At 44.6% G+C, this 22,442-nt stretch overlaps 1 protein-coding gene across 2 annotated transcripts; it reads right to left on the bottom strand.

The window, feature by feature from the left end:
- Positions 1-699: 699 nt before the first annotated feature.
- Positions 700-21,343, bottom strand: LOC128404188 (vacuolar protein sorting-associated protein 29-like). Of its 2 annotated transcripts, none has more exons than XM_053369625.1 (4): positions 21,234-21,343; positions 16,813-17,004; positions 2,839-3,074; positions 700-988 (listed from the first exon to the last, which is right to left on the bottom strand). In XM_053369625.1, the coding sequence occupies exons 1-4, from the start codon at positions 21,234-21,236 to the stop codon at positions 871-873; spliced, it is 549 nt and encodes a 182-aa protein (XP_053225600.1). In that variant the 5' UTR covers positions 21,237-21,343; the 3' UTR covers positions 700-870. The 2 variants fall into 2 exon arrangements, with proteins under 2 accessions (XP_053225600.1, XP_053225599.1); XM_053369624.1 differs by lacking the exons at positions 700-988; positions 2,839-3,074 and adding exons at positions 12,091-12,379; positions 14,571-14,806 and having other exon boundaries at positions 21,234-21,337.
- Positions 21,344-22,442: the final 1,099 nt, after the last annotated feature.

Genomic DNA, 22,442 nt, shown 5'->3' with positions numbered 1-22,442 from the left:
ACCAGAGCCTTCTCAGCTTCAGGAACCCGGTCAACCATTCTGGCACTCTTCCAGACCCACAGAACTACGCTAACAGGAGAAGGAGTTTTCAAACCTTTCTCAGAGTCCAAAAATATGCAGTCATCCACTCAGCAGCTGGGCCCATAACCAAAGATGTTGGCTGTTTGCAGTATAGTAACGCTGCAGAGAGCTTGCTGGGGAGACCATGCATTAAAAAGAAAGGACTCAAAAATAACTTAAACTAGGTTTTAATAAGAAAAACAAAAACTCCATTTACACTAAATACATCAACATGACCCAACCACCAACCCATCCCCCAGGGTAATGGGAGAGCTAGGTGCTGCTCCTTATATACTACACCCAAATGCTGACACACCTTAATCAAATACAACTCAGCAGCACCTGCTATGCTTCACAGCTGTAAAGCTGGGTCTCGTTATCTTACTCTGGCCCTTGCTCTGGCCCCTTAAAGACATACACATCGGGTGCAACAATGATGAACCTTTACATTTAAATAAACCATTCAACACACACACACACACCGGACTGGTTATTGTAAGAAGGCAAGAGAGTAGATGCTGGCAGAGAACAGATTGAGGTTGGTGGGACAGGGGATCATTTGCTCAAGTGGTCCAGACTCCACTGTATGATGTTTCCAAACCTATCCTCCTCTTTTTTTTAAAAAAAAATGGAATATACTTCATTTTGCAACAGGTTTATTGCTCCTATGTGTTTCAGTTGAAAGAGATCACAAGCAGTTACAAGCACAAAATTCCCACTGAAATGCTCCAATAATGTGCAGCCGCTAGGCATTTATGAATGGTCAAAACCGTCGGTGGCAAGAAGCATCTGAGAGGAAGGCAGCTGGATTTAAGGCTTCTTGTATTCAATCCTTTCCACCCTCACATCGTCTCCAATGAGCTGGTACACATAAGTCACAACTACGGTGGACTGGATATCCATCAGTACAAAGGAAGGAGTGATGTTTCTGGAAGTCACAAAATAATTTGTGTTAGAAATGATGCAGCAGTTCTCAAAAAAAAAAAAATTACCAGCACCAGCTAATGGATAATTACTAGAGGACATTGCAGATTTTCTTCAAAGTACATGGTCAGTCTGAGCCAAGCAGGGAGGGAATAATGCCCTAAAATTCTGCGTTCAGATATTTGGTTGCAGAATTCTAGGGTTGCAGAATTTTCTGTTTGCAGAATATTTGTTTTCTTTTATTTCATAAAAAACTATACAATGCTTGATTGTAAAAAAACAAACCCTCAAAGCGGTTTACAAAAAGATAAAACAATAAAAATTCACAACCGTACTTTGAAACATACAAAAGTTAAAATACTAAAACAGATTAAAATCACCTCAGCTTCCTAAACATGTCAGAAGGAATGTCTAAAGTAGGTTATAGGCAGGTTATAGAATAGTGTCATACCTTGGAAGTCGAGTGGAATCCATTCCAGAAATCCATTTGACTTCCAAAACGTTCAGAAACCAAAGCGCGGCTTCTGGTTGGCTGCAGGAAGCTCTTGCAGCCTATTGGAAGTCACGGATGCCCTGTCAGATGTTTGGCTTCCAAAAACCAGAACACTCACTTCCGGGTTTCGATTGTTTGGGAGTTGATTTGTTCAGGAGCCAAGGCGTTCGAGACCCAAGGTACAACTGTACAGAGGTACCTTGGTTCCCAAACTCAATCCATTTTGGAAGCAAGTTTGACTTCCAAAACATTCGCAAAGCAAGGCACAGCTTCTGGTTGGCCCTGGAAAGAATGCCAACAGCCGAAACGGATGTTCGGCTTCCAAAAAACGTTCACAAAGAGGAACACTTACTTCTGAGTTTGCGGCATTCGGTAGTGTCGCAGGAACCCCCCCCCCCAATCATTCAGTTTGTACAAACTACACACACACTCACACACGACATACGCTACGCTTCTGTTATAAATTCATAGAAAATCAACCATACATCGGATCTGCACTGTTCCACTTTTATTTTACTCCATGAAGGAAGGACTACAAAATGGGGAAGGTTTGATACAGGGCAGCCATAATCCCTTGAGCATACCAGCACATACACAGGAGCCGTGCCCAGTTGCTATGCCAACCCTGATGGTCCTAGACAGAAGACCATCAAGATCACAAAGAACTTGCATATGGGTGCGGATTCAGCATGGTCTGGAACAAAGGACAATGATCAGCTCTTCCCTCTGGGGGCAGGAAACTGCCAGCTCCCCTTTGTCACCTGGAAAGTACTCATGGGGAGGGGGAAAGGAGGAACCAGCCAGGTGACAGGACACTCAGGTTACCTCCACAACTCCTCCCTCAACCCCTCCTTTTTGGGATGTAGTTGTGATGTAGTCTTAGGGGTGTAGTTTGGGGGATTAGTAACTAATAAAAGTTGGGGTCTTCTTTTGTCCTGGGCTTCCATTTTTCTTCATCTTGTTGCGGGTGGGAGTCCTGTCGTGACAGTCTTCAATAAAGGCCAAGCCTACAGGCTGCTGTTTTGCTCCAAGTTATCCTGGTTGGTGTCTTTGTTTTTGTCCAAGGGAGCCCTCGGATTTTTCCGTTAACAGTAGCCAATTTGTTCGAGAACCAAGCTGTTCAGGAATCAGGGTACTACTGTATATTTCACAAATGCACATATTATGCATTCCCTCATGGATTCCTCTGCCCTGAGCCCTAGCTCAAGAATAGAGCATCTGCTCTGCATGCAGAAGGTCTTGGGTTCAATTCCTGGCATCTCTAGGTAAGACTGAGAGAGACACTGCCTGAAACCCTGGAAAGTTGCTGCCAGCTAGATGGATCAAAGGTCAGACCCCAGCTGAAAGGTCTACCGTCTCACCTGTCCAAGGCATTGTAAGCTCCTGTGGCTGATCCTGAGTTGATGTATAATTTGTTTTCATGCTCTAAAGCCTCAAATTTGGGCGTATGTCCTGAAATTAAGATATCCACATCGAGCTGCCTGCGTAAAATGGCCAAGCTGTCCAGATCGCCCCAGGGAATAACTTGATGGCCATGGATCAAGCCGATTCTGAATGGCCCGACCAGGATTATTTTCTGCAGAGGGTAACTTGTTCCCTGAAGAAAGAAAAGGAAAAGGAGGAGGTGGTTAATTGTTAACCGATGCACAGGTCAGAATTAGCAATACAAGGTCAGACCCCTTTGTTTTTAAATAAATACACACAGGTTCCTTCTAGTGTATTTATTTCTGAGCTAAATCTTGAGAAAAAGGCATATTGGGAAATAATTCATAATGAATTGGGGGGGGGTGTTTAAAAGTACTTTAAAAAATACAACAACCCAGAGTCCTTTTTGTTGGGGATAATTCAGACCTAAATTCCCAGGTGTCAGAAAAGGTTATTTATGTATGCCACTACTGCGGCCCATGTTTTGTTAGCCCCAAAATGGAAAACAAGCAGAGTCCTAACTAAAGAAGAATGGCAAGTTAAACTGATGGAATATGCACAGCTTGCAGACTTAACATATAGAATAAGAGTACAAGAAGAATATACTTTTAAAGAAGATTGGAAAATGTTTATTGAATATATGGAGGGAAATTGTGTGTACAGTGGTGCCTCGCAAGACGAAATTAATTCGTTCCGCGAGTTTTTTCGTCTTGCGATTTTTTTGTCTTGCGAAGCACGGTTTCGGAAAAGTTTTGGAAAAGCTTCAAAAATCACCAAAGTCTTCAAAAACCTCAAAAAAGGCTACCACACCGCGTGCTATGAGTTGCTCCTCGAAGTCAAGTCGCAACTGTATTAACGGTTTTAAGAAAAAGGAAACAAATTTGCAAGACATTTCCGTCTTGCGAAGCAAGCCCATAGGGAAATTTGTCTTGCGAAGCAACTCAAAAAACCAAAAACCCTTTCGTCTTGCGAGTTTTACGTCTTGCGAGGCATTCGTCTTCCGAGGTACCACTGTATTTTGAAAACAGAACCCAGGCCATGGTGAGCTCTCAAAAGCGATGTGGCTTTCTGAAGCTAAGAGGCAAATGGCAGGGACCTCACTCTTTCCTTTCTTAAATCTGTCAGAGCCAATGAATGGTCCCTCCATGCAAATCAAGCTTGAGCTCATTGGCTTAACTAGAACTTCATGTGAGTGTCTGGAGGCGGTTGGAGGATGGATGGTGGCTAACAGATTGAGGTTGAATCTTGACAAGACAGAAGTACTGTTTTGGGGGGACAGGGGGTAGGTGGGTGTGGGGGACTCCCTGGTCCTGAATGGGGTAACTGTGCCCCTGAAGGACCAGGTGCACAGCCTGGGAGTCATTTTGGACTCACAGCTATCCTTGGAGGCACAGGTCAGTTCTGTGTCCAGGGCAGCTGTCTACCAGCTCCATCTGGTACGCAGGCTGAGACCCTACCTACCCGCAGACTGTCTCGCCAGAGTGGTGCATGCTCTGGTTATCTCCCGCTTGGACTGCTGCAATGCACTCTACATGGGGCTACCTTTGAAGGTGACCCAGAAACTACAATTAATCCAGAATGCGGCCGCTAGACTGGTGACCAGGAGTGGCCGCTGAGACCACATAAGACCTACGTTGACTCCCAGTATGTTTCCGAACACAATTCAAAGTGTTGGTGCTGACTTTTAAAGCCCTAAACGGCCTCGGTCCAGTATACCTGAAGGAGCGTCTCCACCCCCCTCATTCTGCCCAGACACTGAGGTCCAGCGCCAAGGGTCTTCTGGCAGTTCCCTCACTGCGAGAAGTGAGGTTACAGGGAACCAGGCAGAGGGCCTTCTCAGTAGTGGTGCCCTCCCTGTGGAACGCCCTCCCACCAGATGTCAAGGAAATAAGTAATTATCTGACTTTTAGAAGACATCTGAAGGCAGCCCTGTTTAGGGAAGTTTTTAATGTTTGAAGTTTTATTCTGTTTTTAGTGTACTGTTGGGAGGGTAACTGCGGGAAACCAGCCAGATGGGTGGGGTATAAATGTTAGTAGTAGTAGTAGTAGTAGTAGTAGTAGTAGTAGTATTACTATCAGCAGCACCTGGGGCTGCATAGAGGGGTGGGAGGGAGGGAAAAGGATGGAGTACCCATGTGCATTCAACTACCCTAACAGCATCCACTCCATCCAGATGGCAGCTACAGATATTAGAAGAGTTGTTCCTTTGTCTGGAGAGGTTGCAGGTGGGCGAGCTGGTGGGTGGAAACCTGACCAGATGTGCCCTGCTGCAATGACCTGCTTCATTCGTTCCAGATGTGCAGGTGGTGCAGAGACAGTTAAAAATCTATGAAATATGAGGAAGGTGCTCCAACATCTCCCTCTACAGGTCTAAGGTAGCTGGCATCTGTTCCCAGCATCTGTTAACCTGCACACAAAGTCTCTTGCGCAAATGAGCAGCCACAGGAATTTTATAGAGGGAGGAAGAAATCACTGAAAAGAGAGATCAGGGTAGTTGTTCCTCACATAAATCAGAGAGGAATAGTGCTGTTATATTAGTGCCTCATATCTAGGGATGGAGGAGAAATTCAATTCAGTTCACATTTAATGGTGACCCAACACTGGGGGCAATTCTCTGCATATTGCAATGCAGTTCTCTAGCTGAGTAAAGTGTACCAAGATACTTTTTTTTTTTAGTTGCTCTTTTTTTTATTTATACTTTTCAAGTTTATACATTTCACTAATTTAAATTTATCTTTAAATTTTAATCTATCTTTAATATCTTCTGCATATCCAAATTAATTTAATTTAAACATTTATTCATCTACTTTAAATATATACTCTTATAAAACTGCAGGTTATTACAATAATCCTGCCAATGTTTTTATCTGTTTATTATTTATCCTTAAATATTCAATAAACCATTTCATTCATTTGCAAAAGATTTGTGATTCTTCCGGTAAGTTTTGCCATTTCTGCATATTCCATAAGTTTTTGTATCCATTCTTCCTTTGCCCGGACTTCTGATTCCTTCCATTTTGGGGCAAGTAACATTCTTTCTGCTGTAGTAGCATACGTGAATACGTTTCTATGCATTTTGAGTAGCTCTGTCCCTAAAAATTCCCAAAAGAATATACATAGCCTACACAACACAACACAGAACACTGTTGCTGTATGTAGGTTTTATTTTATTTGTTTTTTATCTTTGGAAATGCATATCCAGTTTTTTTTCCCTTTAAATTTTTTGGGGACCCCCAGAAGAGTGGGACCCTAAGCTATAGCTTGTTTAGCTTTTACGTATATCCAGCACTGCACAGATTGTACTGCACACTTCTTAAACGTAAGGTAAAGGTAAAGGACCCCTGGACGGTTAAGGCGACTATGGGGTTGCGGCGCTCATCTCGCTTTCAGGCCAAGGGAGCCAGCCTTTGTCTGCAGACGGCTTTCTGTGCCATGCGGCCAGCAGGACTAAACTGCTTCTGGTGCAACGGAGCACTATGACGAAAGCCAGAACGCACGGAAACGCTGTTTACCTTCCTGCCACAGTGGTACCTATTTATCTACTTGAACTGGTGTGCTTTCAAACGGCTAGGTTGGCAGGAGCTGGGACACAGCAACGAGAGCTCACTCCGTTGTGGGGTTTTGAACAGTCAACCTTCCCATCGACAAGCCAAAGAGGCTCAGGGGTTTAGACCACAGCGCCACGCGCATCTTAAATGTACAGTGGCACCTCGGGTTAAAAACTTAATTCGTTCTGGAGGTCCGTTCTTAACCTGAAACTGTTCTTAACCTGAAGCACCACTTTAGCTAATGGGGCCTCCCACTGCTGCTGTGCCGCCGCTGCATGATTTCTATTCTCATCCTGAAGCAAAGTTCTTAACCCGAGGTACTATTTCTGGGTTAGCAGAACCTGAAGCGTAACCTGAAGCGTCTGTAACCTGAAGCGTCTGTAACCCGAGGTACCACTGTAATGTAATGTAATTCTTAAATGTAATGTGTGAACACCCCTTAGGGTCAGCCCAGTGTAACAAATTTGAGATTAGAGAGAGATGCAGATTATCAGCACCTGATCTCTGTGCAGGAAGGAGCTGGAAGACCCAAGAGATTTATTCACGAATACTGTGCACTCTTCTGCTTCACTTGGCACCGCAGGTGCAGGGAATTTACAAGAACATACATTGGTGCTAAATCTGGTGAAAGTGGTCTGACAGCAACCCCTAAAGATTCAAGACAGGACGGCAGGTATCAGGTATCACAGTTCTAAAAGCAGCCTGGCACACTGACATTTCCACGGCAAAACTGCTCTCAAAATGGGGGCAAGTGATAGGATAAAGTTCATCGGCTTAAGTGCTGTTATTGAAGGCACAAGCACATGACCTGTTAGAAAGATGGCAAGACTCCAACAAGGGCATCATAATCCTTCTGTTATGTACTGAAGTTCTCACCCTGGGCCAGCAGGGGGATACTGTAGATAGTTATGCAAATAAGGGATAAAAAGTGACGTTCAGTGATTGGATAGTTTTAGAAAATTGTTACAGTTACGTTGTACTGGAGCTCTATATAAGCAGGCTGACTGAACCCTTCAGTTCAGTTCTGTTCTGGCCTGTGAATAAACAAGAGCTGTTTGAAGAATCACTGTGTCGTCTGATATGTTCATCCACATCTTAACACCTTCTACATCCAGAAGCACTGACACTGGAGAGCCTTGAAATAGAGACGATCACCTAGATGAGAAGATTCAAATTCCAACTAACAATGTTTAAATTAACTTTTTCTAAACAAAACACAGAACAACCCGAAGCCTTTCTTTTTGGAATTCAAAGTGCCGAAATCTCAAGGGAACAGAAAATACTATTTATGTATATGACCATGGTTGTGCGGATGTTATTGGCCCAGAGATGGAAAGAAGATAAAGTCCCGACCAGAGAAGAATGGCAGATCAAGTTGATGGATTATGCCAAAATGGCCAAAATGACTGCAAGAATCAGAACTCAGGAAGACCAAACTTTTAATAGGGAATGGGGAAAATTTATAACTAATCTTAAAAACCAATGTAAACAGCAAAAATCATTAGCAGGATTGGAATATCACTTGTAGTTCTGTAGGGATAATCGCAGAGTGGGCAGTGGGGTCCGGAGGGAGCACACTCCCCACCAGCAGGCAGTCACAGTCTGCCTGCACGCGTGACCTTGGGGTGCGGGGTACACCCCTACCCCAGACAAGCCACAGCTGTCTGAACATCGTTCCCTCTGTCTAACCTTTTGCGGTCTCAGTAGTCTGCGGTGTCCTGTCTGTAACCTTTGTCCCTGAGACCTTTTGTCTCCTCATACACTGTGCAAGGGGAAAATGACGCGGTGGAAACAGGTGCCAAAATAACTTTGTACCACCCCACGATCTCGGGACCAGAAGATGTGTAAAGGTCACAGCCCAAAAGGTATCTGCCTGGTTTGCATGTTTGTCTCAATAAAAGGAGGCTCCACAGGAATGGCCGGCAGCTTGCATGCAGCCCACCTGTGCGCAGCTCACATGATGATCAACACCTGTCTTGTGCCTTCACTTCATAGTTCAATGGTGAATTTTGGACATAATGGAGATGTAAAAGATTTGTATTATTATAAAAGATGCAGGAGGAAATGACTAACAATAGGACCCACAAATGGGAGGAGGGGGAAGTCCAGGAGATTCTTTGGAATCTTTTTTTTTATGTTGTATGTTGGATATGTGATTGTAAAACTTTAACCTGAAAAACCAAATAAATAAATTCAAAAACAAACAAAAACAAATCCCAGCTAACAAAGGATCCATTTCATAAATGAAATGGGTTCTCAGATAGGGCTAGATAAATGTGAGGTTCCACAGGATTTCTAAGAGGCTGATAAGATGTGATCATACCGGAACAGTGTTTTGGAACACGAGTTCCTGCCAAACAGGTATATAAACAGGTGGGAAAGGATTCTTGGAGAGAGGGAGGCAGGCGGAGACCACCTCTGAGCCTGCTCCAGATGGACTTTGGAGAGAGAGAGAGAGAAATAAAGAGAGAGAGAGATTTGTTGTCGGCTTCCTTATGTGAAGGATCCTGATCATATTGTAGTGTGTTAAAACAGTACAGTGGTACCTCAGGTTAAGTACTTAATTTGTTCCAGAGGTCCGTTCTTACCCTGAAACTGTTCTTAACCTGAAGCACCACTTTAGCTAATGGGGCCTCCTGCTGCTGCCGTGCCGCCAGAGCCCGATTTCTGTTCTTATCCTGAAGCAAAGTTCTTAGCCTGAAGCACTATTTTTGAGTTAGCGGAGTGTGTAACCTGAAGCGTATGTAACCTGAAGCGTATGTAACCCGAGGTACCACTGTATTTTGCTTCATTTTTTACCATGCACCCCACTGTGATAATTTCACCAAATCTCTTCTCATTGAGAACAGTGCTCCAAAGGAGTGGTTTTTGACATAGTTCAGTATCAGCTGCAGCCAGTGCCAAAAGAAGCCCATCGTCTGCAAGGAGGTTTTTGTCACACTTCCCTATGTGGTTGTATCACTGTGCACTTGCTGCTGCTGTCATACGATAAACAGTAATAAACAGCCTCATCTTCTGCTTGAAGGTTGGAGACAGTTAAGGTGGCAGAGTTGGACGAGGTGTCATAAGAACCAGAGAATCTCTCTGGGATTCCAGAGGGTCTGGTGCTATGATAATATATAATTAGTTTGGGGGCACTGCCTGGCTTCTGCTGGTACCAGGATAAATGGTAGTCTCCAATTTTCCCAGTGCTCCTGGTACAGGGGATTGTGGCTGTTTCTCCAGGGGGTACTGACAGCGAAGGTGTCTGAGTCAACACAAACTGGCTAAAGACCCCTGAAAGAAAGCAGAGAAAATAGAGAGACTGTTGTCAGAGAAACATTTGTTCCATCCAAGCCATGAGAAAAGGGAAGAAAACCCAAAAGGGAGCAAGGTAACAAAGAAAGTCCTCTTCTCAAAATATATTCCTAAGAGGAGGAAAAAGAGCTGGAACACCGCATTTCAAAACACAAACAACAAATTCACTACATTACCACTGCAGTAAGCGAAAAGGAGGACGAGGAGGAGAGGAAGGTTAGCCATGTTGGAGGAATGCATGGAAGTTGGGCTTCCTCTGAAGCAAAAGGTTTCTCTGAAAAGAGCCTTTCTGATTTGCCTTAAACCCTGTGAGGTGGTGAATGCAAAGATATGCAAATGCATCTCTCCTGTCCATCCTCAATGCCTTAACCATCCTGGCCCACAAATGCTATAAAGGCAGTATTCAACCATGCAATCCCACTGGCAGCCTCAAGGAGTGCAGTCCAGGGAAACTTTTACTACCAGGTGTGTTGTCTGCTGTTTATGACTACTTTTGTTGTGTTTGTAGTTATGTAATTTTTAATATATTTGTAAGCTGCTTTGAGCACAGTTTTGACTTTCGAAAGGTGACATACAAATAAAATGATTTGTTAGTTGGAAGTAAAAAAAAAAAATGCTATAAAGGCGACAGATAATTCCTCTAAATCAGGCATGTCCAAAGTCCGTTTTGGGGGCCTAATCCAGCCTGCCAGTCGGTTTAGACCCTGGTCTAAGTCCAGGGTCAAGGGGTAGCTAACTCTTGTTTTTGCAAAGAATTTATGCATCTTTTTGAACAGCTTACAACAAGCTCCAGCTATAGCCTCTCATTTTACTGGATGGAGGTCAGAGAGGGGTGCAAAACTAGTCTACTACAAAAAGGTAAAAGATGATGATCATCATAAATAACAACAACAACATTAATACCCCGCCTATCTGGCTGGGTTTCCCCAGCCACTCTGAGTGGCTTATATCACATATAAAATTGAAAACTCACTACAGAGAAGGCCCTCTGCTTGGTTCCCTGCAACCTCACTTCTTGCTACACTCAGTCCACTTTTCCATTTGGCCCCATCCACTCATGACATCTGAACTACAGAAGTCTGGTCGGATGCAAACGTGACCAGATGCATTGTGCTATTAGAAGTGGGAGGGCAAACCTGATTCTGTTCATAGTGTTGTCTCCAACACTAGTCCAACCTAGAGCAGACCCACTGAAATTAATGGACATGACTAACTTAGGTCCTAAGAAGGCCTTCTCGGTAGTGGCGCCCACCCTGTGGAACGCCCTCCCATCAGATGTCAAGGAAATAAACAACTATCTGACTTTTAGAAGACATCCGAAGGCAACCCTGTATTGCGAATTTTTTAATGTCTAATGTTTTACAATATTTTCTGTGCTGTAAGCCGCCCAGAGTGGCTGGGAAGACCCAGCCAGATGGGTGGGGTATAAACAGTGTTTTTTTCCCCTAAACATTTTGTGAATCTTCGTACTTTTGTCCATTTACTGTATTTATTTTTCCTGATTTGAACTATAAAATGGTGGTTTTCTTGAGTCAAAATGAGAGTACCCCTAAACATTTTTAAGAATAAAAGCACTGGGTATAATTAATTATTAATTAATTATTAATTATTGGTTGTTGTTGTTTAGTCGTTTAGTCGTGTCCGACTCTTCGTGACCCCATGGACCAGAGCACGCCAGGCACTTCTGTCCTTCACTGCCTCCCGCAGTTTGATCAAACTCATGCTGGTAGCTTCAAGAACACCATCCAACCATCTCGTCCTAATTATTGGTTATTAATTATTATTACTGTAAGTAGGACTAGCATTAGCTGCAAGCCAATGACCTTGATCAATACTTATGCACTTCACATGGTTTTTTTTATATATGTGTGTGCATGCATATAAAAATAATCAGATACACATGAGTGTTTCTCCTGCCTATATTACATTTCTGTGCTCCTGTCATCCTTCAGACCTTCCTACTTCCTAATCCTAAGCAAATGTTCATGGAATGCTATGCAGTGGCTGGTTCTCAGAGACTGGTAGGGTAGAAGACAGGGAGTCCAACAGTAGAGGCAGCCAGAGCCAGTGGCAGGCAGAGCCAACCGATTCTAGTTTTGTCCTCCTCTTCCTCCCCCCTTGCTGAGTTGTACAAGCTTAACAGAGGGGGGAAAGGAGGGTGATAGCCAGGAACACACACACACACAGACCGGACTGGTTATTGTAAGAAGGCAAGAGAGTAGATGCTGGCAGAGAACAGATTGAGGTTGGTGGGACAGGGGATCATTTGCTCAAATGGTCCAGACTCCACTGTATGACGTTTCCAAACCTACCCTCCTCTTTTTTAAAAAAAATGGAATGTACTTCATTTTGCAACAGGTTTATTGCTCCTATGTGTTTCAGTTGAAAGAGATCACAAGCAGTTACAAGCACAAAATTCCCACTGAAATGCTCCAGTAATGTGCAGCCGCTAGGCATTTATGAATGGTCAAAACCGTCGGTGGTAAGAAGCATCTGAGAGGAAGGCAGCTGGATTTAAGGCTTCTTGTATTCAATCCTTTCCACCCTCACATCATCTCCAATGAGCTGGTACACATAAGTCACAACTACGGTGGACTGGATATCCATCAGTACAAAGGAAGGAGTGATGTTTCTGGAAGTCACAAAATAATTTGTGTTAGAAATGTTGCAGCAGTACTCAAAAAAAAAATTACCAGCACCAGCTAATGGATAAGAATTAATGGAGGACATTGTAGATTTTCTTCAAAGTACACGGTCAGTCTCAGCCAAGCAGGGAGGGAATAATGCCCTAAAATTCTGCGTTCAGATATTCAGTTGCAGAATTCTAGGGTTGCAGAATTTTCTGTATGCAGAATATTTGTTTTCTTTTATTTCATAAAAAAATTATACAATGCTTGATTGTAAAAAAACAAAACAAAACCCTCAAAACGGTTTACAAAAAGATAAAACAATAAATCAATAAAAATTCACAACCATGCTTTGAAACATACAAAAGTTAAAATACTAAAACAGATTAAAATCACCTCAGCTTCCTAAACATGTCAGAAGTAATGTCTAAAGAAGGTTATAGGCAGGTTATAGAACAGTGTCATACCTTGGAAGTCGAGCGGAATCCATTCCAGAAATCCATTTGACTTCCAAAACGTTCAGAAACCAAAACACGGCTTCTGGTTGGCTGCAGGAAGCTCTTGCAGCCTCTCAGAAGTCACTGATACCCTGTCAGATGTTTGGCTTCCAAAAACCAGAACACTCACTTCCGGGTTTCTTTGTTCAGGAGCCAAGGCGTTCAAGACCCAAGGTACAACTGTACAGGAGTACCTTGGTACCCAAACTCAATCCATTCTGGAAGTCCAGTCGACTTCCAAAACATTCGCAAAGCAAGGCGCGGCTTCTGATTGGCCCTGGAAACAATGCCAACAGCCAAAACGGGCATTCTGCTTCCAAAAAACGTTCGCAAACCGGAACACTTACTTCCAGGTTTGCGACATTCGGAAGCCAATTTGTTCGGAAACCAGGATACACTGTACATTTCACAAATGCACATATTATGCATTCCCTCATGGATTCCTGTGACCTGAGCCATAGTTCAAGGATAGAGCATCTGCTTTGCATGCTGTTACGGAAATTACTGGGGGGGGGGACATCTTTAAAGTTAAATATTACAAATATTATGCCTGAATGTATCCTTTCAACTTGACAGCTCAGGGAAGTTACCTAGCTTTAAAAATAATATAAAATCATCTCCTTTCCCAGTTTCCTCCATCCCAAAGCTATTTTCCCCTTGAAAAAGGACTCCAGGAAGTTCCCAGAGGTGACAATTGCTGGGCTCATTGTTAGCCAAAGGAAGCTAAATCTCATCACCTGACTCGCCTCAGGCTCCAGACATGCAAAGGAACTTCTATTGTACTTTTGGGTGGTGGGTAAAGGTAAAGGTACCCCTGCCCGTACGGGCCAGTCTTGCCAGACTCTAGGGTTGTGCGCTCATCTCACTCTATAGGCCGGGAGCCAGCGCTGTCCGCAGACACTTCCGGGTCACGTGGCCAGCGTGACAAGCTGCATCTGGCGAGTCAGTGCAGCACACGGAATGCCATTTACCTTCCCGCTGGTAAGCGGTCCCTATTTATCTACTTGCACCCGAGGGTGCTTTCGAACTGCTAGGTTGGCAGGCGCTGGGACCGAATGACAGGAGCGCACCCCGCCGCGGGGATTCGAACCACCGATCATGCGATCAGCAAGTCCTAGGCGCTGAGGCTTTTACCCACAGCGCCACCCGCGTCCCTTGGGTGGTGGGTACTTAAGACATATTTGTCTATGCTAATCTTATACCTGAGTCTTGCCCTGCCATGTCTGCTTATGCTAATCTTGTACCAAGGACTTGTCTGGACATGTTTGCCAAGGTTAACCCCTCCCCTTTTGTGACATGTCAGTGATGTAGCAATGATGCTGTACGAACTGTATTCTGGGATACGGTGGGAAAGTTTTAAAAGTCTTTGTCGCCCCATCCTCAGGGTTAAAATTTGCTCTTTGAACCTATTGCGCAATAAACTTTGGTCTACAGCTATTTGCTCTGGTTGGCTGGACTCCTTCCTTTATTCCGCAGGGACCCGCGAGCTCTGCCCGACGAGCTGGGTGACTGAGCAGCCTCACACCTAGATTTTTCCGTAATGATGCAGAAGGTCTTGGGTTCAATTCCTGGCATCTCCAGGTAAGACTGGGAGAGACACCTTGCCTGAAACACTGGAAAGTTGCTGCCAGTCAAAATAGGCATTACTGAGCTAGATGAATCAAAGGTGAAACCCCAGCTGAAAGATCTACCGTCTCACCTGTCCAAGGCATTGTAAGCTCCTGTGGCTGATCCTGGATTGATGTATAACTTGTTTTCGTGTTCCAAAGCCTCGAATTTGTGCGTATGTCCTGAAATTAAGATGTCCACATCAAGCTGCCTGCGTAAAATGGCCAAGCTGTTCAGATCGCCCCAGGGAATAACTTGATGGCCATGGATCAAGCCGATTCTGAATGGCCCGACCAGGATTATTTTCTGAAGCGGGTAACTTGTTCCCTGAAGAAAGAAAAAGAAAAGGAGGAGGTGGTGGTTAATTGTTAACCGATGCACAGGTCAGAATCAACAATACAAGGTCAGACCCCTTCGTTTTTAAATAAATACACACAGCATTCCTTCTAGTATATTTATTTCTGAGCTAACTCTTGAGAAAAGGCATATTGGGAAATAATTCATAATGAATTGGGGGAAGGGGAATGTTTAAAAGTACTTTAAAAAAAAACAAAAAAACCCAGAGTCCTTTCTGTTGGGGATAATTCAGACGTAAATTCCCAGGTGTCAGAAAAGGTTGTTTATGTATGCCACTACTGCGGCCTGTGTTTTATTAGCCCCAAAATGGAAAACAAGCGAAGTCCCAACTAAAGAAGAATGGCAACTTAATGGAATATGCACAGCTTGCGGACTTAACATATAGAATAAGAGAACAAGAAGAATATATGTTTAAAGAAGATTGGAAAATGTTTATTGAATATATGGGGGGAAATTGTGTATATTTTGAAAACATGGGCAGCATTAAGATAAATTCAAGAGTGCAAATAAGTTTTGATGGATGTAATAATGGAATTTTTGTAAAATATGCAGGGATTTATGATCTGCAAAATGTACCATGGAAAGAGAAGGGAAGTCATTGATATAAAGGTTGCTTAATTGAATATTCCAAAATGTAAAACAGAAATTTAATATAATTTTTAGAAAAAAAGAAAAGAAAAAGTCATCATCTTGCATCTCCAACCAGAGAAACTGTTGTCTCATCACCATTGAACACTACACTAACTTACTAGGATTGGGAAAGATACTGTCCATTGTACCAAGGGTGGGGGGTGGCTGCCCGCACAGGTACATGGAGGAAGCAGTCTCTTCTACTACCCCCAAGTATAATTCTCCAGGAGGGGGCTGCACATTATTATATAGGCCACACCGTACATTTAAACAGTCATGGCTTTCCCCAAAGAATTCTGGGAGATTTAGTTTGTTCAGGGTGAGTTTTAGGAGACTCCCCTATTCCCCTTGCAATTCCCAAAGTGGTTTTTCCCAGGCAACTCTGAAAATTGTAGTTCGGGCAGGCAACTCTAAAAATTGTAGTTGTAACAACTCTCGACACTCTAAAACTACAGCTCCCAGGATTCTTTGGGAGAAAGCATAACTGTTTAAAGGGGTATCACAGTGCTTTAGACATATGGTGGAAATGTGACTTGCGAGGAGCTGCCCATTTACATCTTCCCAGACTGGCAGTGTTAACGGAGAAATCCGAGGGCTCCCTTGGACAAAAAAACAAGGACACCAGCCAGGAATACCAGAGCAAAACAGCAGCCAGTAGGCTTGGTCTTTATTGAAGACTGTCGCGACAGGACTCCCACCTGCCACCAGGTGAAACAAAATGGAAGCCCAGTACAAAAGAAGACCCCAACTTTTATTAGTTACTAAACCCCCAAACTACACTCCTAGAACTACATCACAACTACATCATGACTACATCATTGACACATCACAAAAAGGAGGGGTTGAGGGAGGAGTTGTGGAGGTAACCTGAGTATCACCTGGCTGGTTCCTCCTTTCCCCCTCCCCATGAGTCATTTCCAGAGGACAAAGGGGAGCTGGTAGTTTCCTGCCCCCAGAGGGAAGATCTGATCATTGTCCTTTGTTCCAGTCCATGTTGAATCCACTCCCATATGCAAGTCCTTTGTGACCTTGATGGTCTTCTGTCTGGGACCATCAAGGTTGTCATGCCAACTGGGTAGGGCTCCTGTGTATGTGCTGGTATGCTCAAGGGATTATGGCTGTCCTGTATCAAACCTTTCCCATTTTGTAGTCCTTCCTTCATGGAGTAAAATAAAAGTGGAACGGTGCAGATCCGATGTATGGTTGATTTTCTATGAATTTATAACAGAAGCATAGCGTATGTCGTGTGAGAGTGTGTGTGTGCCGAGTTTGTACAAACTGAATGATTGGGGGGCGGGGTTCCTGTGACAGCAGCCAGTAACAAAGTTTTGAAGCTGTGCCCCTACCTCATCGAAGTCCCCTCTGACCACGTGGACGTCCCCGGCCAACGTCCGTAGATAATCGTAGGTCTCCTTGTTACAGAGATTCCCCGTGCAGAGGATATGCTGGATCTTTCCAGGAACCAGGAGTTTTCGGAACTTGGCCGGGAGAGCATTGCATCGGTGAGGAATGTGAAGGTCTCCAATCACCAGCACCAACTGGTTTGGTTTTTTTAAGCCCGGTGTGGGAAGAATAGAAGCGAAAACGCCAACAAAAAATGTTAGACTTTAGGCTTGTTCACACGTGAACCCAGGTACAAGTAGTCTCCACAGTGCTGGGGACAATCATTGTAAGAATCTGATAACCTCAAGAGTTCGCTTGCTTTCCTCTTCCCTCCTCATTCCCACTTCCTCGTGTATCTATCTCACCTGATATGGATCTTACGAAAGTGGCTCTGGGAGCCTTTTTCGGATGAAGAGCAGGTAAAAAGGCTTTAGTAAATAAATGGAAAAGGAAATTTATCATAAACTTCAAGATGGGCAAGGTTCTCCCCCCACCTTTTAATGCAAGGGTTATGTAACATTTCACAACATCACCCTCCACCCTAACCTTTCACAGAGATAGTGATCTGGTCCTAGTACTTATACTTTGTAAACTATTTCTTGGAACATCTCTTTCCCTGCTAGAACAAAAACCAAAGAAATGGCAAAATCTGGGGCACTGTTCCATTAACGCTTTATCTTTCTAATCGCCCCAGTTCTACAAACATGTATGCACTTACCAGGAAAGACTTGCCAAAATCTTGTGAGCTTATCACATGACAATGAAAGGAATGTGTGCAATCTTAACTGAGTCTAGTCAACTATGTACTCAAGAAAGACTCTCTTAACTGGGATCCTATGGGTGTTTATGGCACAGAGGGATGTCTCAATCAGCGCCATAAAAGTTGTCTCTCCAACGAGTGAGTTTAGGATTGCAGACTAACGCTCTGAATATCGGAGGCCTGTGGTTTATTAGTTGCGGATATTAGCAGCACCCCTCGAGGGACACAGAATTTCATAGAATTTCTCCCTTTCCCTGTATATGTGACAACCTCTAGGGCAGGGGAAAGGAACCTTTTGCAGCTCAAAAGACACGTGCGGCCTAGGACCCTCGTACCTACAGGACCGCCTCTCCTGGTGTGCCCCACAGAGGACCTTAAAGTCTACAAATGACAACATTTTGGAGGGAGGTCCCAAGTCATAAGGTGGTTAGATTGGTCCCAACTAGGGCCAGGGCCTTTTCAGTACTGGCCCCAACTTGGTGGAATGCTCTGTCCCAAGAGACTAGGGCCCTGCAGGACTGGACATCTTTCCGCAGGGCCTGAAAGACAGAGCTGTTCCGCCTGGCCTTTGGTTTGGACTCAGTCTGACCCTTATGTTTCCCTCCTCTTATGGTTTTGATCTATGGGCTACTTTTAAAATGAGGCTGCATTTTAAATTGCATTTTAGCCTGTATTTTAAATTGGGTTTTTTTCCTATTATGTTTTTACTGTAATTTTACTGGTGTTAGCCGCCCAGCTCCGGCCAGGGAGGGCGGGATATAAATACTAATTATTATTATTATTATTATTATTATTATTATTATTATTATGCCTGGCTTGGGGGGAACCCCAAAGGAACGTCATTCTAATGCAATAGAGGTTTAAACTTTGGGGCGCTGCTCCACTAACCACAGCCTATCATCCCCTGCCTGTCTTTTGTTATAAGAATTCTAAGGTCTCAAATATAGAATAAATGTTCATAATTGTACAAGGCAAACAAACATACATAAGTATATAAACCACGTGTCCAAAATAGTACAGGAGAGCAAGCCATTTTGACTCTCCCAAATTGAACTCAAATATTTCTCGGCAAGGAGGAAGGAAATGGGAAAAGCTCTCCAGTTGTTTTCCGACTGGAGGGGCCTGCACCTCCCTGCAAATACAGTCTGGCAAGTATCTGTTAAACTGAGCACACTATTAATATGTGTAAAAGATTCAGGATTTACCATCTCAAAGGAATGGCCAGGCTACCCAGAAAATGCAGTCAAGTAAGGCATTATCCAGGACGCAGGTGGCGCTGTGGGTAAAAGCCTCAGCGCCTAGGACTTGCCGATCGAAAGGTCGGCGGTTCGAATCCCCACGGTGGGGTGCGCTCCCGTTGCTCGGTCCCAGCGCCTGCCAACCTAGCAGTTCGATAGCACCCCCGGGTGCAAGTAGATATATAGGGACCACTTACTGGCGGGAAGGTAAACGGCGTTTCCGTGTGCTGCGCTGGCTCGCCAGATGCAGCTTGTCACGCTGGCCACGTGACCCGGAAGTGTCTCCGGACAGCGCTGGCCCCCGGCCTCTTAAGTGAGATGGGCGCACAACCCTAGAGTCTGTCAAGACTGGCCCGTACGGGCAGGGGTACCTTTACCTTTACCTTTAAGGCATTATCAGGGATGCGGGTGTCGCTGTGGGTTAAACCACGGAGCCTAGGGCTTGCCGTTCAGAAGGTCGGCAGTTCGAATCCCCGCAACGGGGTGAGCTCCCATTGCTCGGTCCCTGCTCCTGCCAACCTTGCAGTTCGAATGCACGAAGTGCAAGTAGATAAATAGGTAGCGCTCCAGCGGGAAGGTGAAAGGCGTTTCCGTGCGCTGCTCTGGTTTCGCTAGAAGCAGCTTAGTCATTCTGGCCACGTGACCCAGAAGCTGTACGCCAGCTCCCTCGGCCAGTAAAGTGAGATGAGCGCCACAACCCCAGAGTCGTTCGTGACTGGATCTAACGGTCGGGGGTCCCTTTACCCTTTACCTTAAGGCATTGTCAGGTATCCTGGCAGACAGGAAAGAAGCAACATTCTCAAATTTCTGCTGTAGACCGCCTCCTTCTGTGATGCATGTATGATGTTTTGGGGGGTGGTCTTGGGTTACAAGGTGGGCAATTTCAAGTCTTTACAGTGGTACCTCAGGTTACATACGCTTCAGGTTACAGATTCCACTAACCCAGAAATAGTACCTCAAGTGGTGCTTCAGGTTAAGAACAGTTTCAGGTTAAGAGCAGACCTCCAGAACGAATTAAGTTCTTAACCCGAGGTACCACTGTATTGGGGCTTGCACACCATTTTGGGGGATTCTCCTCCCTCCTGCGTGTGGTGAGTGGGGACCCTGTTGCAACAGTTTATTTTCCTTAATCAGGCTTAGTGGCCGCTTTGCTTTCAATGTACTCCGATCGGCATCTGCTTTCTCTCCGAACGATAGAGATCTCCTGAGGGGACTCTATACGGGCTCTAGAGACTCCATAAGGGAATTAGAGGTATTTTTCTTATAACACTTTTTACTTTCAACCAGTCCAAGGGGTGGTTCTCCCTGCCACCTTTCCCCTCAGTCTCAGTATTGCCCTTGTACAACTCCACAGGGAGGAAGATCGGGACTAAACAAGAATTAGTTGGCTCCTCCTGTCACTGACTCTGGCGCCCCCTACTGTTGGCCTCCAATGGGTGAGTGTGGCAGAAGTGGGTGTGGCCAAACACACCCCACTCTCCATACAGGCAAACCAAAGGCATGGTTGCCATTCAAGGACACACCTCAGACAGATAGGTAATCACTAGAGGAGGACGCAGGACAGACCAGTGAGGGGTGTGGCCCAAGGACCACCTAAAGATGTCTAGAGGGCCACATCTGGCCCTCAGGCTGAAGGGCGAGGTCTACATGTTATTGGACTCCAGCACCCATCAGTCCCAGCTCACATACCCAATGGTCTGGTGGGATCTGGAAGAACACATCCCTGATCTATGGTATCGACCCAGAAACTGTGCATATTTTTTCATTGCCTCTTTGCAAGGAGTAGAGCAGGAAGAGAAAACAGAGGCAGTCACTTCTGCAGTTAGCTGGGACTCTGGTATTACCTGAGAATAACAACACACGTTACAACCTGCAATTCCTTCTCCATAATCTAAGCCTTCTCTTGCTTGACTTTAGAGCCTGTTTTGAATGTGACACAGGAGGAAGAGGAAACAAGTCTCTGGGCATGTGCAGAGTATACATGCACACACCCCTATAGCTACAGCCTGCTCGCAACTTCAGCCCATCAATGCATTTGGAAGTGAGGCTTCCAGATCAAGAAGTCCATTTTTTATAGACCCTTAAGCATCACTTTAAATGCTCTGTATTAAGGTAAGTATGCAGATGATTTCTTCTGTAGGAGAGAGATTCTCTCTGCACTCAAAGGTATTATTTAGGAAGAGCTAAACTTTGGCACTGGGAAAGGCTTTCCCAGCCAGAGCCCTGGAACCTCCTCTGGCCTCAGAATAAGAGCTCTCCCTAGAATCCTGGCACAGCTGTGAATACGAAAACCACACTCCCCTCCTTAAGGAAAAGCGGGCCCTAAATCAGCAGCATCCCTCCAACCCTATGCAAAAGTCCCCCTTAGTCCCTGCCCCTTCCTCACCATCTTGTAAGACTTCCACCTCCTTCCTGGTATATCCAGAAGACAGCAAAGCAAACACACTGAATCACAAATGAAAGCTGTCCACAGCAGCTGCCAAATTAGTAGGTTTGTGGAGCTCCTGACACATGTGCAGTGCAAGCCCTGAAGCTACTGCCCTCGCCCTTACTGCCCTTTTGCAGTCATCTCCCTTTTTAAAAAGACTTCTGAGCTGGGGTCCCGGTCCTGAAGGTTATTTGATACAGGGCTTCATTTAAAGGAGCAGCCAGGTTTTGCTGGGGCTGAGATCCAGAACCTGCTTCAAATATTAAAGTGGTTGTGGGGAACATTTGGCCCTTGGGATGTTTGCCGAACTACAACTCCCATCAGCCCTAGCAAGCATAGGCAATGGCCAGGGATGATGGGAGTTGTAGTTCAGCAATGTCCGGAGGGACACAGATTCCCCACACCCACTTTAATATTTAAAGGAGGTTCTGCATCCCAACAATTTCTGGGTATTCCTAAAAAAAAGCTCAACGACGTTTCCTTTTTGAAATATGGCAACCCTAGGTAGATATTACTCCCACTTTGCAGTGGGAACAGACAAATCTGTCAGTCTGACTTTCTAATTTTTCCATTTTTCCATTCAGTTCTCTACATTTCCACATCGTTCTGACTTTTTTTAAAGTCCCTATGAAAATTCATCCGTGAATTTCTCTTTGTTTGCACTTTCCCCTAATATGCAGAATTTTTTTTGCAAAGCCATTTTCCCTCACATAATGCAATGCTAATGTTGCGTTCACGAATATATGCCATTTTAAAAATGCACACTTTGCCTTAGCAAATGCATTTTCTTGCAGTTATACTCAGCTGGAGAACTGCATAGTGAAATTCAGAGAGCAGCAAATTTCAAAGGAAGGCCGTGTCGCGGTTCATGTGTTGTTTTTGGGAAGAGCAAATTGGGTAGGTCTGCCCTTAAGTGTGAGCTGAATTCAATTGTTCTCCCATTCCTGCTTGGAACATGGGTGACAGAAGATGAGAATGAACCTACAGCACACGACCTGTAATCTCATTTCGTGGATCAAACCTAGTGGAAGCTGCTCCATGGGGCCCACTGAGGCACTGCTCCACCAGCCTCAGCCTTCATTCCTACTTCCACCCAGTCCAGGGGGTGTGAGTGGCGTTGACTGTTAGCTTTGCTATAAGAATTCTAAGGTTTCATATATATAAACC

Source organism: Podarcis raffonei, chromosome 16 (assembly GCF_027172205.1).
Source record: "Podarcis raffonei isolate rPodRaf1 chromosome 16, rPodRaf1.pri, whole genome shotgun sequence".
NCBI lineage: Eukaryota > Metazoa > Chordata > Lepidosauria > Squamata > Lacertidae > Podarcis > Podarcis raffonei.
Note: the sequence above shows the minus strand (reverse complement) of the source record. Positions and strands in the feature narration are given on the sequence as shown.

What these genes read in the sequence shown, in the direction of transcription:
- LOC128404188 (XM_053369625.1), bottom strand. An exon ending in TCAGAGGGGACTTCGATGAG is followed by an intron (nt 3,075 to 16,812) that starts GTAGGGGCACAG and finishes TTCTTTCTTCAG; the next exon opens with GGAACAAGTTACCCTCTGCA. An exon ending in GCTTACAATGCCTTGGACAG is followed by an intron (nt 989 to 2,838) that starts GTGAGACGGTAG and finishes TGTGACTTCCAG; the next exon opens with AAACATCACTCCTTCCTTTG.